The 18,648-nt window shown below is 42.0% G+C and overlaps 1 protein-coding gene across 1 annotated transcript in view; it reads left to right on the top strand.

The window, feature by feature from the left end:
- Positions 1-18,648, top strand: part of LOC105987308 (lys-63-specific deubiquitinase BRCC36-like) — a 30,057-nt gene that overhangs the window by 7,447 nt on the left and 3,962 nt on the right. Inside the window, exons 2-4 of the mRNA XM_013018521.1 lie at positions 7,607-7,749; positions 10,532-10,656; positions 15,995-16,075. Of these exons, the coding sequence (XP_012873975.1) occupies positions 7,607-7,749; positions 10,532-10,656; positions 15,995-16,075 (349 nt within the window). The remainder of the gene's footprint in view (positions 1-7,606; positions 7,750-10,531; positions 10,657-15,994; positions 16,076-18,648) is intronic.

Below are 18,648 nucleotides of genomic sequence, written 5' to 3'. Positions count from 1 at the left end.
AAAAAAAAAAAGAACTGTATCTTGGAGAATCCATGCTCACAATGTGATGATGACAGTGGAGTGAGGGTAATTTCAATTTAAAACTATTAAAGACCAGCAGGCTATTTCTGTTCTACAACATGGCAATGATTTGTACATTGGGACAGAGCCATGTTAGCTTGCTCTGGAATAATGCTGGCATTGGGTCTCTCAAGAAGGATTGGGGGAATCTATGAAATGCCGTGAACCATATCCACAAAAATGTGAAAACATTGATTCTTCATTTTCAGTAGATTACTGACTAAATGCTAAAGATGATGATAATGACGATGATGATGATGATGATGATGATGTGTGTGTGTGTGTGTGTGTGTGTGTGTGTGTGTGTATGAGAGAGAGAGAGAGAGAGAGAGAGGGAGAGAGAGAAAGAAAGAGAGAATTTATGTGTAGGGTGCCGGTCCTAGGGCTTGAACTTGGGACCTAAGTGCTATCCCTTATCTTTTTTACTCAAGTTTGGTGCTCTACCACTTGAACTACAGCTCCACTTTGGGCTTTCTGCTGGTTAATTGGAAATAAGAGTCTCATATGCTTGCCTGCTTGGGCTGGCTTCCAACTTCAATCCTCAGACCTCAGCCTCCTGAATAGCCAGGATTACAGGTGTGAGTCACCAGGGCCTGACAATTTTCCCCCCTTATTAACAATTAAGTGATTTTAAAATACTTTTCTTATGGTTCATGCACATTCAGGTTCAATTAAGTTATCTATTTGCTTCTCAGTGCCGGGATAGACCAAATGTTCTGCCACCAAGCTACATCTCCAGACTTGAAATAATTTTTTTCATGCCAGTTCTGGAGCTTGAACTTAGGGCCTGGGCACTGTCCCTTAACTATTTTGCTTAAGGCTTGTACGTTACCACCCAAGCCTCAGCTCAACTTCTAGCTTTCTGGTGGTTACTTGGAGATAACAGTCTGATGAACTTTCCTGCCCAGGCTGGCTTTGAACCACAAGCCTCAAATCTCAGTCTTCTGATAGCCGGTATTATAGGCATGAGCCACTGGTGCCTATCTTGAACTAATTTTTAATGAGCACAAAGCATGTATTAAATGTCTAATATATATTCTCATCCAGTGAAATACTTTATTCACTAAATATTGTGTTACAAAGATCAGAACTAGAAAACAAATAAGAAATGAAGTGATTTATTTTTTTGTGCTTTGTTTGGTTTACATAATCTTGGTTTGCATAATATGGTAGCCCATAATCTCGGTAGAAGTTCTTTTCCAGGTTTTGCACCAGATTTAGCATGATTCATTTACATTTCTCTGATGACAAATCTCAGAGAAGAAAACACTACTTCAGTGTGGTCTGAATAGGAAGTCAGAGTTTTCTGTAAAGAAAACTCATTGAGTTTCATCAAAATGTTGTTTGAAACAGATGTGTTCTAGTGTTTACTAAGGGAAGAATTCAAGCTAGACTGATTAACAGTCAAGACTGCTTCTATCTGCGTAGTCTGGAGATTATGCTTCTGTCAGTAGGTCATAGAGGATAAAAAAAGAAAACAGTCAACTAAACATCAGGTCACCATATTGGGATGTAAACTATGCTATCATAATCACTCTATGGAAATGAGACTTTCTGAGCGGACATAGTAGGACTAAAACCGGGGGCTGCAGACCTTTTATATAAAGACCAGAAAGTAGATATTTTGGGCTTTGTAGCCATCTAGTTGGTCATAACTACCCAACTTGTAATCATAGCATTGGGGCAAACATGAGAATATGTTAATAAATGAGCATGGCTCATACTCATGGACGTTAAAATGTGGATTTCACATGATATCCATGTGCCACAAAATATTATTCTTTCAATGCCTTTTTCAGCTATTTAAGAATACAGAAATTATTCATAGTTTGCTAACCATGAATTTGGCTTATGGACCGTGGTTTGTCAACTTGTGGATAAAGAATCTTGAATTGGTTCTGGTTCTAGTTCTTTTGATGTTTTGCATAGACTAGTTCTTAATCTGGGTTTCTGCACTTATAAAAATATCAGTGATGAGAGTAACTCCATGATCTCATCCCACATTGTTGGCAGGACTAAATGAAGTAATGGATGTAAAAGTTTGTTTCTTGCAGCCTGGACAGTCAGGGTTTTGCTAGCAAGGAAGATGGGGCAGCAACTAATGATGTCACCACACTTTCCTTCCCTATACAAGTTCTGTGTCTGACAGCTTGGAGGAATAGCTGATGACCTCATTCCCTGAGAATACTCCAGGGGCTCTACAAGTTGTTCTCATGGGCACACACAGACGCAGAACACTGAAGTTAGTCGTTCAGGTCAGACTATGAATGGAAACCTCATATTTATCAGGACCGACTCCTCACATCAACCAGCACTAATCTGAGAAGGAAGTAGGGGAAGAGAGGAATCTGGCTGTTGTCTCCATATGGCTTCATTCCCAAATATATACGATGATGAGATGCCTCATAGTCAGTGTCCCAAGGAATCTCAGCATCAAAAAGTCCCATACTAGAGGTACCTTTCTCATTCACAGAAAATTAAAATTCACAATCTAGAACCCCTCCCCTACATACACATTAGAGGTCAAGTCTATTGGAGTTTAAAATATTGTTCACATTATAATTTACTTCAAAATATTTAAAATAAATTATGTGTGTACATGTATTTGCCTGGATGTGTTAACCTACTTGTCTATCCATTCATTTGCACATCCATCTGCCTGTCTGCACCTTTATTCATATACGTCTAATCCACACCCATTCATTCATTTGTCCATCCACCCATTACAAAAACAGTACTCATAAGAGATCAGAGAGAAGCAAACCAGTACAAGTCATCTTTTTTCTAAGTCTGTAAATCCATCTGAGGAGATTAGAGAAGTATATTTATTAAAAATCCTCAGAAAATGATAGAAAGTTATTTCTAGTTCACAATAGATGCGAGCTAATTGCAGCACTTGATCTTGCTCTTTGGGGAATGGATTTGTCTGTGAATACCTAGAGACAGCTCTCCCAGTCATCAACTCACTCCACACTTTCCCATGGTGAAGGTACAGCATGCAGAGGGTAAAACTCAGATGCTAGCAACAGTAACAGTGCTTCCATGGGAACTGTAATGTACAGCCACAAACTGAAGAAAAAGCTTGCATTAACAGAGGAATTTTTTTATAATGATTTGCTTTATTCTAGAGCTTTTAGGATTATACAGAAAGCAAGCTTCAGTATTTGAAAGCAGAAATTAGATTGCTATCTATTCTCTATAGAAGTATTTCACCATTTCATGAGGCCCTGCAAGGATATGGCTGCTCATGCTGAAGTCAGATCACACAGAGTTCACCTGCAGCTGTTGCCAGGTGTGTGCTAAATGTGCCACCAAGTTCCCAGAGTCTTGATATTAAATTTATACCTGGAAATGAGATTAAAGACCAATCTAACTGAACTGTCATTTTATACAAGAAGAAATTGGAGGCTAGTTAAGTTACTTGGGTAAGCCCCGATGTATTTCACAGATATTGGCACTGGCTGCACTGTGAAATGAAGGCACACTCTGGGCTTTTCTATCTCCTGGTTCAGTGTGAGAGGCCTCAGAATTACATTCTCTACATTCAAATCCTAGGCATTCACTGGTCTTGTCATCTTTGAGAGACTGCTTACAATAAAGGGGATAGTCATTGTGGCCACCTTACTGCATTGTTATGAAGATTAGAATTCATGAGAAGTCAGGCCTGTAGTAAATATTCAGCAAATGCTTTGCCATGTGTCTTGCATTGGCCAATAGAAAGAGGACAGAAGCAATTGTGTGTCAGTTCTACATGAGACTTCAGCAGGCATGGCAAGTTTCCTAAGCTGCCTTGTGCTCCTGGATTCCACATGAGAAGACTATGTCCTGAGAAGTCACTCCTCTCAGAGCAAAGAAACACATGGTACAAATCTGAACTGGTATGACTAATGTTACCATGAACATTCTTGAATAATTCTTTTTTTGTGTGTGGACATATGCATTGATTTGTCTTAAATATATACCCAGGAGTAGAATTACATTCGGACACCAGTTTTCTGAAGGGATTCGCCAGTCTACACTTTCACTAGCAATGCACAAGAGTTCTAGTGGTTCTCACCAACATTTGAGCTTGTCAGTCTTTTTAGTCTAATCCATTCTAGTAGGTGAATGATGGCCTACTGAACTGAAAAAAAATGGTTAGAAAACATTTTTTGTTTTTTTAAACACCTTCAAGGATGGCTGTCCAAACAGTTTGACCAAGACCAGACCCAGACTTGTCACTAAGCCTTGTTGGGCTATATTACCAATTGTGATCAGACCCACTGCTATCTACGCTAGGAACACCAGCTTACAGGCAGTTGAAACTCCCACGTGGCCACATTGCTTAGATGCCCAAACTCCATTCCTCTAGTGGAGATGGAACTTCGTTTCTGTGTGTGAAGGTATTAGAAAGTCTTGCTACACTTAGCATGAATTTAGTGAATGCTGAAAGTCCTTATTTTTTGGTGAATTAAAATCACATTGTACGTTATGAGCACATGGAAAAGCCTGCTCCAGATTCTTTCAGGAACATAAGGCACAGCGTCAACTTCTAGGCACAGAGAAGGGCTTCACTTATTAGTCTCCTTGTTGTTGTAGTTACCCAACAACACATGGTTTGGCCACGTGACAAGATCTGGGCAGTCCGCTGTGAGTGCAGGTGATATGAATGAGGATGACCTGAGCAAGCATTTCACTGTTGGGGGGAACTTTCTTTTTCTCTTTTCCATGCAATCCTGAGCCCTTGAGTAAGGAGATAATGAATATTCCCCATCCCAGCCTACCCACTTTTCCTGGCTGAATATGCAGTAGTGAGAAAGACACAGTATGGTTTTGTTTTTTTGTTTTTTGTTTTTTTGAGGAGGGAGCCTCTGTCACAGACTTAGAGATGTAGAAATGCAAGCCTGTGTGGGAGACTTTCCAGGCAAGAATTGGTTTCAAAAACAGCCCTGTCCTCCCAGGACCACTTAAGGATGTTTCCCTTGGTCAGGCCCCAGACACACAGGGCATGCTGTAGACGTAGGTCAGGTGGAGCCTGGGTATGGCTCATGCTAGTACCAAACCTTGATGTCATTCATGTAGTGCAGGCACGAAAGGTTGCACGAGTTATGAGGTCATGGAGGCTTCCACTGAGATTTCAAAGGAAGTCCTGTGAGAGCAGGTAGCTTGTGGCAGGGTCACAGTCCCTGCAGGTAGTACTTGGTTGGCAATGCATGAAGTTATGGTCACAAGGCCAAAGTTGCAGTAGAGAGCTCAGGAGAGCAGTAGTGCTAATGATATTCAACACCCATCAAGGGACCTTAAGGCACCCGCCCAAGAGAGGCCATATGAGCTGTAACCAACAAAACGGCAGGGATGAGGCTAACCAAGACCTTGAGAAGTCACCTCCTGCTGCTATGTGTCCCATATGCTGGAATACAGAGTCAGGATTCAATAGATTCCCTGTTGGGCTTCAGTGTTGCTTTGGGCCAATTGCTCCTTCCTACTTTCCTGTCCCTTCCTTTTGGAATAGGAATGTGTACCCTGTGCCTGTCCTACCGTGGTGTATTAGAAATACATAAGTTTTCTTTGTTTCCTCTATCTTTCCTCCATTTTTTTTTCCTGGTGAGGTTGACAAATGAGTTGGCCTTGAATCTCAGGGGAGATTTTGGACAATGCTAAAGTAGTTAAATCTTTGGGGACTCTTGAGAATAGACTAGATGTATTTTACATAGTAAGATGGGTATGAACTTTTGGGAGCCAGGGGTGAAATGCTGTGGTGTATATCTTCAATGTCCCAAAGGCCCGTGTGTTAAAGGCTTGGTCCCTAGGGTTGTGCTATTGGGAGGTTGTTGAACCTTCAGGCTGTGAGGCCTGGAGGATGATCCTAGGTCATTGAGAGAATCCTGCAGAAGAGGATCCTAGAACCCAGGACCCATTCTCTCCTTTTCCCTGGTTCCTAGACACGGGTTTTACTCTATCATGTGTTCTCACCATAACATACTCTCTCCACAGGCTCAAAGTAACAGGTACAACAGACCATGGACTGGAAACTCCAGAATGATGAGCAAAAATAAACCTTTTCTCTTTATTATGTTAATTACTTCAATTATTTTGAAAAGTGGACTCGTATAGGACTGTCAGCACAGCACAAAACAGCTGTACTGACCACTGGATCAACCCTCCCATGCTCATTCCATGGTAGTCATAAAGACGCGTTAATAGTTAGGAGTCAACAGAACTAGATTTGAACCTAATATATGTTATATACTTGATGTCAAATGCTTATACAAACTTCCCTCTTGGAATTTTAAAAATATATTTGATGCTAAGTAAACAACAACAACAGAAATGCAAGTACCTTTGTTAATTCAGAGACATCAAAAAGCAAATAGCTTAATGGTTGCAGGGCAGGAAGTTGGAGGGAAGGGAAATGCCAGCTTCTTCAGACAGTGAAATCTCTCAGTGTGCACTGTATGAGTTGCAGATCATCTATATCCGCTTTAAGGTTTCCCAAGTGTAACAAAAAGCCTTAGCTGTTTATTACTTAAGAACCTGCCATTTCTATACATGAGTGTGTGTGTGTGTGAGAGAGAGACACACAGAGAGAGACAGAGAGAGAGACAGAGACAGAGAGAGAGACATTGTAGAGAAACCACATGCCCACTGGAAAATAATGCCCCCTTTAAAACAAGCTGAAAAGGCCTTGATATAAGGCAGTGTGGTCCTTGCTTCTCTGTTTACAGAGAAATCCTTTCATGCTGGCGTGATATACTGAGGATTTAAACCACCAAGTTCCTTAATGTTAACAGACCATTTGTCTTGGGTTTTCCAGGTTTCCAGGTTGTCTGCTAGGCGTACACCATTGACTCTGAAACCTGCTATTGTGTGCACAGAGACATTACAAGTCTGTAAATCAGCAGGGGCAGGAACTTGCCATCTCAGTACTTCAGCAGAGGCCAGCACTGCTTCAGGGCCTCCCTTCTATCCTGAGGCCTTGTCCCATGGTGATTTCACCTGCAGAGCTACTGTCCCTTACTATTTTCTTTAGCATCAATATTTCCAACCACCATTTTCTAGCTATCTTCTTTTGTATTTCTACAAAACTTTGCAAGCTGTAAACTCTTTAAGGAAAAATTTCCTACTCAAAAACCCTTTCTTTATAGTGAACCTTTTGCTTTTGAGAAGCTACAGCCCTCAGATTGTTGCATATTGTGTGTGTGTGTGAGAGAGAGAGAGAGAGAGAGAGAGAGACAGACAGACAGATACACAGATAGACAGACAGACAGAGACAGAAACAGAGACCTATTATCACAGAAAAGAGAATATGTTACAGCTTTCTCTTTTGTTTTTTGTTTTTGGGTCCTGAACTTTGGGCCTGGGCGCTGTCCCTCAGCTCTTCAGCTCAAGGCTAGCACTCTACCACTTGAGCCACAGCGCCACTTCCAGCTTTTTTCTTATGTGGTGCTGGGGAATCGAACCCAGGGCCTCAGGCATGCAAGGCAAGCGCTCTACCACTGAGCCACCTTCCCAGCCCCCAGCTTTCTCTTTTGAATTAAAGTAAGCTAAGGTCTCTCCCCTTCCCCAGAGCAGAGTGTGAATACAGTCTCCACCCCCATGACCACACATTATGAAGTGGAATATCCCACATTTGGAGAAAATTGCAAGGATCATCCTACTCCAAGTGCAATGGACATGCCTCACCCTGGGAAAACCACCTACCCTAGTCAGGTAGGTATAAAAGCAAGCCAAAATCTTGTTCAGAGAATGCTACCCTGAAGTATACCCAGAATGCCACTAATCATCCTTCATCTAGAGATGAAGATTTGTCACCTTTCAGAGTGCTTTTCTTCAACCCCACTGTCTTGTAGTAGTTTATCACCTAAATTAGAATCACAAGGTGGTAGTCAAGATGCAGAATCTTAGGTGGAAACCAAGGCCCAAGGAAGCTTTTGGGGTTGGGAGCAATGAATCTGCACTGTAACTGGCAACCTATCAGGTTGCAAAGCCTTTTCTAGATATTTAGTTTCACTTGCAACAAAACCATTAGCTTTTCTACTTCAGCGATGAGGACTGGAAGAGGATGACCTTGGTTCTCCCAAAACTCTCTGTGGACTGGGCCCAGTATTTATTTACTAATAAGGACTTAGGAAATACACAGGAGCGGAATACTGAGATGTCATATTTCTGACCAGGAACTATGGAAACAAGCATTATGTAGTTTTTTTTTTTTTTTTTTTTACTTTTTTGCTCTTTCCCCAAATATGTGTTGTGTGTCAGGCACCTGCTAGGTGCATTCTGCCACATCTGGCATCCCTTTTTTCAGAGTTACATAACAAGGCTAAGTTTTAAATATCAAATAATCCCCAGATAGGCACTCTAGAAAAATAAATAGGACAATAAAGATAAATTTTCCTTTTTCTCTGTGTAGATATGTTTTGTGTTACTCATACTTACATGGGTTAGGGAATTTGGCTTGGGTTTTACCAAGCATATGCATATAATTTGTTCATTTTATTGCTTCAGTCATGCATTGTGTACTTATTTGGTAAATTACAATTAATTAATTAATTAATTCATTCATTCAACTGATGCATTATACCCCAGTCTAGGTCCTAGGCATCAGAGATGTCACGATCAACTAAAAATCCTTGCCCTGATGCAGCTTTAATTTCAGAGTAGACGATGCTTTTCTATGCTTTAGTGACTACAGAAAGTGTTTATAATTTGCATTTTCATAGAGACTGGCAGTTCAGCAGAAGGCAAAGCCCTGCTGCCTGTTCTCCTCCTGCCTGGTTTCACAAATGTCCTTTTCAGCAAAGATGCCTTCCCAGATGTTTGAAATATTTATACACAGAACGAGGAAAGTGATTTAAAATTGTGAACTCTACATGGCACTTAAGTCAAAATAGGAAGTTAAGCTGTTCAGCTGTGGATTTTGACTGGTTCCCATCAGGAAACCCCTTTCAAGCAAAACCTTCGTGCAGCAGCTCACTTCAAAGAGGCCCCAGCAATGCTGTGTTTAAAACTTGTTAATTAGGCCTAACTGCAAACAGCTGCCCACTTGAGCCACTGTTTGGGTTGGCTTTCACCTACCCGAGATCTAGGTCATCTTTTTTGTTACATTCCACTCATATTGGAATCTTAATATATTTGTTATAATCTCAGAGTGTGTCACCACCCAAAGGATTATGAGATAATAAATAAAAACATGGAGACAACATATTTGTCAAGTCTCGAGGTCACTGCCAAGTACAAAAGCACTTGGGAGCAAATACCCTGTTGGATGCACTTTGAGTAGTCATGGTTACCACACTCAAAACATTTGAGAAAATTTACAACAACAACAACAACAAACCTATGGTGTTTTCTGGCTTTGTATGTGAGTAGAAGCATCAGATTCGAATTCTCATGACATCCATTGTGGGAAAGAGCAGAGATAATGAATATTATTAGTTTGTGAGGTGACATTGTTGTTGGATTTGGTTTTATAGAATCTTCATGTTTCTCAGGGAATGTTTGTGGAAAAAGTTGTTGAAGAAGTATGTGGGGATCAGTTGTAGAATATCCAGTGCGTAGAAAGGCCCAGAACACAGCACCTGCAAGGAACATGGACCTTTGAGGCATGGCCGCATCCGTGTCGATTCATGTAGCAGTACAGCGTTTCCCATCAAGCCAGGTATCATCGAGGGTACCTAGAAAGTGGTCCAGCTGAGATCCAGAGCAGAACATGCACCTCACAGTTCTCTTTCCCTAGAAATGAGAGGGCTGGAGTATTCTACCCACTGCCACTGGTTGAAGGCTATCCTGCCAGGCAAATGACAAAGGAGGTTCTAGAGGGTTGCAGGTGTCCTCATGGGCAGGCATGCTGGTGCCAGCACTTGGCAGTCAGGCTGCTGACTACAGATGTGGCAAGTGTACAGGAGGGCACAAGCAGCAGGTACTGAGGTGGGAGGGGGCCTTTGGCAATGTTGCTGGGGCTAAATTTGGGATCATGAAATAGTTCTCTGTCTTTCGGAGACTGAAACAAACATGTACAGCATATGACTTACCAAGTAAATAGGTTCCTGAAGGTGGCATATATCATGAACAGTACTTATGAGGAGAATAACATGATATTGTTAATAATCACTTGTTCTTGCTGTGTGACAAGCATAGCTTCCACTTTTCCTCACTGCTGAGGAATAACTTGTCTAAGCACACACGGGTGGAGTGATTGAGGCGTCTGTTTCTGTGACTTCTGAAAGTATAAAAAGCTTAACACAAATCCCTCCCTCCCTCTGTTCCTCCTTCCTTTCTCCATCAACAACTACTAAAGGACTGACTGTTGAAAAGCACTGTTGTAAGCACCACATAGCAAAGAAACAATTTGTCCCTTTTGATCCACTCTCCTATCTCTTCCTTATTTTTTTCTTTCCCTAAACCCTCCTATAACTTTTGTGGAAAGTGTGAAAACTGTGGGTCATATATTATGTCTAAATGTTTGTAAGTTATAAATGTTGCTGATAAACAGCTAAAGGCAAATGTGCCTATGTTGAAGACTGTAAAGTCAGAGTTGGTAGGCTCCCAGAGAACCAGGCAGAAGGGTGATGGCTCAGGCTCAGACCCTGGGATCTGTCTCATGTCTCGAGGGTCAGTGTAAGTATTCATGTGGATACCTCAGTTTGAACATCCAAGCTGTCTTCCTGCAGACAGCCAACTTGAGTTGACTTCTTGGGCTTAGAAGAGCACATCTTGGAGTATGGTCTGCCCTAGACAGAAGAGACCTGGGGAAGGTTCTAGACATCATCTTGAGACCAGGTGGACAGAGAATCCCACAGTTCTGATGCACAAGGCATGATCTAGAAGATGAGATGCATGTGCCAAGTGGGCACATTCTGTGTCTCCCCCACCCTTAGACCCATGCAAAGGGTACAGCCAGAGGAGACCAGGGCCCTCCCTGTTTCTGGGCTCCTCTGTTCTCTCTTTCCAGGGCCCACCCTCACAGGTGCCTATATTTTTGGAGATGAGTCCTTGTTAGCATTTCTATACAGGAAGATATGGAACTCAAACATACTGCTCGTGAAATGAAAGCCCAGTTAGTAGCGGTGGGCACCTGGTTACCAGAAAACTTGGAGTAGGACTGTGGAAAGAGACTTCTGGCTACTTCCAGGTTTGATGGACACTCCCCATTGGGCAGTTCCAGTAGAAGAGAGAAGACCTGCACCCCAGCCCTCTGCCTGAAAACCTTGCTGGATTCATCCCAAATTTTGGGAATGGATAGAAGTCAGCAGTAGCAGCTCTTCAGCCTCTCTTCTTCTCTAGCTATGATTACCTGAAGTTCTGTAAAAGTCCTGAAGCATGTATGTAGCAATGCTTGTACTTATTGGTCCAGAATCTCCTGAGGAGTCAGATGGAAGATCTCTGAGCTGAACAGCCCACATCTACCCTTGCTGCACCCTCTGTTCCTTGGGAAAGGTAAGCCTTTTAACACTGGTAATGACATTCCTTACAAAGTCTGAGCAGTGTGCTGACATACCAGTCAAAAGTCCTCTACTTTTTGTTAACAAAATAGAATGGTGGAAACCAGGTAGAGGGTTTAAGTAGATTAGTGCCTACTGAGGAAGCGCAAGCTCCTGGTTCAAACTTCAGTACTTGGGAAAAAAGAAACTTTATAAATAAATACTCATATAAATTCTAATTACTTCTGTTGTGTCAGGAAAGGTACTGAGCAATATTGTTTTCATTCACGTTTTTTTCTTTTAGTAATTAGTCCAAAATAATAGGAGATGGGGAGGCAGATGACAGACAGCTGAGGGGATTTATTATGAGAATTGGCTCATGAGATTTTAGAGTTTGAAATCCTGTGGGATGGAATCTGCAAGCAAGAGAACCAGGGAAGCCAACCGTGTTGTTCAGGCCGTTTTTCAAAGGACTGAGGAAAAATGGGAGCCAATGGTGAAACTCTTAACTCAAGTTCAAAGGCCTGAGAAGTTGGAATTCTGGCATCAGAGGGCAGGAGAAGAGGTGTCTCCCAGCTCCTCAAGAGAGAAAATTTTACCTTTCTTCTACCTTTGTGTTCTAATTGGACCTTCTTTGTGCCCACTGGATGTTACCCACGTACATTAGATGAGAGTGATCATCCTTACCTGGCCCAACTCTCATAGATATATCAGAAGCAATGCTGTGCCAACTATGTGGATATTCTTTGCCCACTCAAGTTAACCCCTAAAAGTACCACATGATTCTCTAAACATTACAATTGTTTGGAGATAGTTGCAGAAAGGAAGATGGATTTTAAGTGTCTTGAAGAATAGAGAATGAGCATTGCCCCATTTGTTAGGAATGGAAAAACTTGGAAAAAATTATATTAAGTGAAGTAAGCCAGGCCCAAAGAAACATAGGTCCCATGGTTTCCCTTATTGCAATAACTAGTATATGTATGAGTCAATCGGAAAAGGTCAGATAATGTGATGTCAGGAAAATGAACCCTTAGAGATGTATTTTAATGTTTTTTCTTTCATGCATGTGTTTCTAATGCATTTATAAGATTATCTCTTTGTTGCTTTGTATGTCCCTCCCCCACAGTATAACCCCTGCTTTCACTATATTTGATGTCAGTATAACTTGTGGAGGAGATGGGGAAAAACCAGTTGTTTAAGGACCTGTTGCAACAATGAGAAGTACAAGTTGTCATGTCCAAAACGAGCTTTACAACGTCTGTGGGGGGGGGGAAGGAGGGGGAAGGAGAAGGATTGGGATTGGGGGGGAGGGAGGAGGCTGGGAAGGGATGTGAAGGGTAAACAAAGGAGGAGGCTGCAATGCTTGGTAAGAAATGTACGCATTATCCTGCCCATGTAATTGTAACCCCTCTGTACAGTATGTTCACAAATAAAATAAAATTAAAAAAAAAGAATAGAGAATGAGTTCCACCATTATGGGACACACCCTGGCACCTTTTATCTTTCTGGGATACTCCAATGCTTCTACCTCACAAGACGTTCTATGCTTCAAAGCTTCTCCTCTGCTGCTACTTAACTTCTTCCTACTGCATGGGCCCTGGATATTGCCTTATTCCCTTCAAGGTTTCAACTTACCTACTCTTTCTTCCCTCCCTCCTTCTCTCCCTCCCTCTGTCCCCCCTCTCTCTCTCTTTCTTTCTTTCTTTTTCTTGCCTTCCTCCTCCCTTCTTCCTCATCTTCTTCCCCTTCTTCCTCCACTTCCCCTTCCTCCTTCTCTTCTTTCTTCTTCCTCCACTGGGATTTAAATTCAGGGCCTTATGCTTGCTAGATAGATGCGCTACTGCAGAACCATACCTCCAGCCCTTTTTTACACCTATTTTTTGTCCATCGTGGGGCTTGAACTCTGGGCCTGGGCGCTGTCCCTCAGCTCCTCAGCTCAAGGATAGTGCTCTACCACTTGAGCCACAGTGCCACTTCCGGTTTTCTGGTGGTTTATTGGAGATAAGAGTCTCACGGTCCTTCTGCCCAGGCTGGCTTTGAACTTTGATCCTCAGATCTCAGCTCCTGGGTAGCTAGGATTACAGGCATGAGCCACTGGCACCCAGTGCACCTATCATTTTTGAGAAGGCCATTGCATAGATACAATGATTAGCAAGTTAAACACTGGCCCCATCCTTATGGGACTCTAGACTGAAAATCATGGACTAGCTTTGCAGAGCCCCTGTCCCCTGGAGCTGCCTGCCCCCAGCTATGATCAACCCCCCTGTATTCTTCAATACCAGCTTTGATGGTGAGCCTTTAGGCTAACTGCTTTTCATCTGCTTTCAGGCAAAGTTTCAAAAACAGTGGAAGCCAGGTGCTGGTGGCTCACGCCTGGTCATTCTATCTACTCAGGAGGCTGAGATCTGAGGATTGTAGCTCAAAGCCAGCCTGGGTAGGAAATTCTGTGAGATTCTTTTTTTTTTCCCCAGGGCTGAGGACTGAACCCAGGGCCTTGCATGCGTCGGGCGGGTGCCCTTCCGCTGGGCTAAGCCCCCAGCCCCTCTGTGAGATTCTTATCTCCAATAAACAGAAAACTGGAAGTGGTGCTGTGGCTCAACTGGGCACTTGTCTTGAGCTGAAGAGCTGAGGGATAGCTCCCAGGCCCAGAGTTCAAGCCTCATGACCACCACCACCAACAATAACAACAACAACAACAACAAAAAGACAGTGGAAATTTCCAGTGTCTGAGCATTAGAGAGAAAACATTTCAAAGGGCTCCTACCAGAATTTGTGTGTTCAGGTGGTGACTTCTCTCTCTTAATGGCCCCTGTGGCAAGTCCATGTATGGGGAGCAATTTGGTGACGAGTACTTCAACCTGAAGCACAGAGATCCCGGCATCTTGTTCATGGCCATTGCTAGACTGAACTCAAATGGTTCAGTGTGTCCTCTGCACTGCCAAGACTCAGTGACTGGATGACAAGAATGTCTTTGGAAGGTGAAAGAAGGCTCAAACTATGTGGAAGCCAATTAGCAGTCTGGGTCTAGGGATGACAAGACTAGCAATATCTGAATTCTTGGTTGTGGACAACTTTAATTCTTAGTTTGTATTTTATCCTAACCACTAGACCATTCAAGTGAATGAAGAGCACCTCTCTACCCCATCTGCTTGCAATAGCCTGTTGGCTATGCTTTCTCTGCAGCTCTTTGAGGTTCCCATATTCCTTCTTCCAATCTATCTAGATTGCAGAGTTAGGTTTACAGTTTTGAAATGAAAACAGTCGAATCAGATTATGGACTCAGCTGGAAATGTATTGAGTATCCACGAGTACTAGAATCCACATTAATGTGTTCAGAGGATAATAATGATCTTTATTAATTCCATTAGTTCTAATTGTATGATTATGTAATAATAACCAGGTAAATAATATTTATGTTTACCATTGAGGTGTTTATTGTCTGGTGGGTGCAGACAATTTCCAAGGGGTATGTCTCGCAGGGGATCACTTGTAGATTCAGGATGACAAGTAGCTTATGCAATAAGCCATCTTTAGTGTAGAGGCTGCTAGCCCTGCTAGAAGAAAGATCTAGAAGTTACACTCAAGCTCCTAAAGCAAGTGTGCTGTATCATGAGCAGTGCTGGCTGATGAGATTACATAGGGGTTGCCAGATTGGAACTGCCCAAGATGGAGACTAAATGGGGAACAGGGTAAGATACCAGGAGAACAGTAATTCTTAAGGGAGTTGAGTTAGCCAAGCTCTGGCTATGCCAAGATAACACCCAGCATATGTTGGCCAGTCAACTGAACTTCTAGGGTGGGTGAAAACTAGAGGAGCTGGAGAAAGGTACAAGGACCTCTGCATATATGAATAGTTGGAGCAAGGCCCTTCCTGCTCTTTCCAGCCGTCATGAGGTCAACTCTTCCCCTGGGGCCATCTTGGAGGGAGATGGGAAAACTGAAAAGGAGTACTACAATATTGAAATATTCTAGTTGGATGCGGCTGAGCTCAATGGAAGGTAGAGCTGTCAGATGTAGAGGCCTTAGAAAAAGCTGGACCAAACCAAAGAGATGACTGGTACATGTGAGTCCGAGGTGTGTCAGAGGCCTCCATGTGCTCGTAAGCTTTTCCAGCCTGTTGGTGTCAGAGTGTAACCGGCTGTAGTCCTGGCTTCTCTTCAGTGAGGTTGGACAAAACAACCAACTCTTGCAATGGGAAAATTTCTTCTGGGTGGAGTTAGCACTTTGAGCTCCAGAAATCAAACATACTGAAGGCAGAGTGTATCTTGGCACAAGGTGATCAGTATCCCATTGGTCAGCACTCCACTATTAGTTCATTGTGGTGACCTTGTTTATAAGAACAAATAGCTGTCTCGCTGGTCACCTCTGCAACAAAGAAAGAGTCTTTGAATGGGGATTAAAACATTCTTCTGTTTGTTTTGGGTTTCATGAGTCAATGCTTTGTTTTACTATGAGCATTTATAACCCAAACTAAGTGTGCATAGGGTCTTGAACTTCTCTCCACAAACAGTTCCATATTTCTTATTTGTTTCCAGAGCAATTCCAGTGCCAGATTTTGCCATAACAACCACAGGGAAATATCAAGAGAGCCATCAAGAGAAAAATTGGGAAAGGAGGTAAGCCTCAATGTGCCTTGAGTTTGTGTAGGCCATCTGTTTTTGGTACAGAGCCCTGGAAGGCCAGAGGAGAGCCATCATTTCCTCATCTGCGTACAGTTAGCTTTGCTGGCCTCCAGGCCCCACCAGGAAAAGCATCGCACAGCTGGTCAGGCCAGGTACAGAACACTGACCTTAGGTTTTACACACATGCGAGGTGTTGATTTTTATTTTTACATGTCGAAGTTCCCAAATTAGATATATCAACTTCTTTATTCCATAAACTTATTTATTTAATAAACAAGACTTTTGTTTTTTCATTGTCCTCTTACATTTAAGTTTCTTAAAAAAACTTTAAAATTGTTATGATTCAAGTGATGTACAGAGGGGTTACAGTTTATACAAGCCAGGTAAAGAGTACATGTCTTTTTGGACAATGTTACCCTTTCATTTGCTCTCTCCCTGAAATTATTTTTAGGAGGAAGCAGGCTATATTAAAAACAATGCAAACAAAACAAGCCATGAGAGTCTTTAAATCTCTGTCCGTGGTATCCTTCAAACCATGTTCCTTCATCTTTGCCATAGAATATTATAAGGTCAGGCTTTTCAACCATTAGTAAAATCATCTCTTCCAGCATGACCTTTGCTGAAAGCACTTTGGAATCTGGTTACATCAGATGTTAGAATTCCTATGTATGGCCACACAGCGATGAGAACTGACCAACATTTCACAATTACCTTCTCAGAATTAAGTTGCCTAGATTTACAGAGTGTGCCAATTTCTGTGATATAACTATTACCACTGTGACAACTCTAGGGTGTTGGGAGCTAGCTGTGAATCCACAGTGGTTTTTTAACCTCAGGGCCTAATAGTTCTTGGTTGTTGATGGCTGTCCCACACATCTAATGTTTAACAACATTATTGGTTTATACTGATTTTTGAGAAACCCTTCACCCCAAGTTGTGGCAGCCCAAAATGTCTATAGATGTTGCTAGAATCTCCTGAAAGACAAAATTCTCCCTTGACTCTAGGCCATTCTGAAGGTCCATTCAGCAAACAGTAGGCCTTCAACCGTAGTCCATGAGTCACCAGGACTATGTGTCCAAAGAGTTCCTCTTGGCATTTGGACATGGTATTTAAAAAACTCAAGAGTCCCCAGACTCCCCAAGAATTAAAGTATGAAGAGCAAATATGGTTACTAGGAGATAATGAAATTCCATGGAGTAGAAGAATAGATTATAACAGATTATACAGGACCCTTAGTTCATGCTTCTTTTCTTTAGGAAGAGGAGAAATGAGACTCAGAAGCAGGGAGTGATTTGTCTCAGAGCACAGAGCAAAGTGTGGAGGTGCTTGGAATAGTCATGGAGAGGAGGCAGTAAATGCTGTGATGTGGCTCTGTGGCTTATGGGAACTGGGATGGACTCCATCTGATAGTTGTATGTATGTTTTTAGCTGTATGTATTTTATAGGCTTTATAATTTGGGGCTTAGATGGATGTATTCTGGCATTTCCTTGTCCCTAATCCAGTGTCCCCTTGGAAATATTTCCTCATGAAAACCATATTACAGTGTGATGATGCACTTCTGTTTCAGGCAGAACCATTTCCATAAACCTAAAAAAGAGAGTGAAAGAGCTCTACGTTGAAAATTATAAAACCTTGAAGAAGATGCCAGAAGATAGAAAGACTTCCCATGTTCATGAATTGGCAGAATTCATGCTGGGAAAAACACTTAAACTTCTGAAAGAAATTTACCAATGCAATGTAAGTTCCATTAAAAACTCCAATGTCATTTTTTCACACAAATGGAAAAATCAATCCTAAAAGTTATATGGAAGCATAAAAGACCACAGCTAGATAGACCAATACTGAGCAAAATGAGCAATGCTAGTGCTACCAAAATACTTCAGATCCATAGTGGCAAACAGCATGGTATTGGCATAAAGAGAGATTCATAGACCAATGGAGTAGAGTAGAAATTCACAAAACCTACACAGCTATAGCCATCTGACTTCCAAAAAAGGAGCAAAAGGCATATATTGGAGAAAAGACAATCTTCAACAAATGGTGTTGGGAATTCTGTATATCCACTTATAGAAGACTGAAGCTCTGCCACTATCTTTTTTATGTTTTTTTTTATTGTAAAAATACTGTACAGAGAGGTTATAGTTACATCAGTATATCCTGCACAAAAAAATAATTCAAAATGGATTATAGGCCTAAATATAAGACCCCAAACTTAGAAACAGCGAGGAGGACACACAGAGAAAAACCTAGAAGCAATGCCTGTTTGAACAGGACTCCAATTGCTCAGGTAAAAAAAGGCAAGAATTGATGATGGGATCATATCAAATTCAAGTACTTCAAGATAGAAAAGGAAACTGATCAGAATTAAGAGATAACCCATAGAATGGAAGAAAACCTCTTCTAGCTCCTCAGATAAAGCTTAAGATTCAAGACATAGAGCTGGGAAGTTGGCTCAGTGGTAGAGCGCTTGCCTTGCATGCCTGAGGCCCTGGGTTCGATTCCTCAGCACCACATAAGAAAAAAGAAAAAAAAGCCGGAAGTGGCGCTGTGGCTCAAGTGGTAGAG

This window comes from Dipodomys ordii, unplaced genomic scaffold, assembly GCF_000151885.1.
Source record: "Dipodomys ordii isolate 6190 unplaced genomic scaffold, Dord_2.0 Scaffold41, whole genome shotgun sequence".
Lineage (NCBI taxonomy): Eukaryota > Metazoa > Chordata > Mammalia > Rodentia > Heteromyidae > Dipodomys > Dipodomys ordii.
This window is presented reverse-complemented; position numbering and strand designations above follow the sequence as displayed.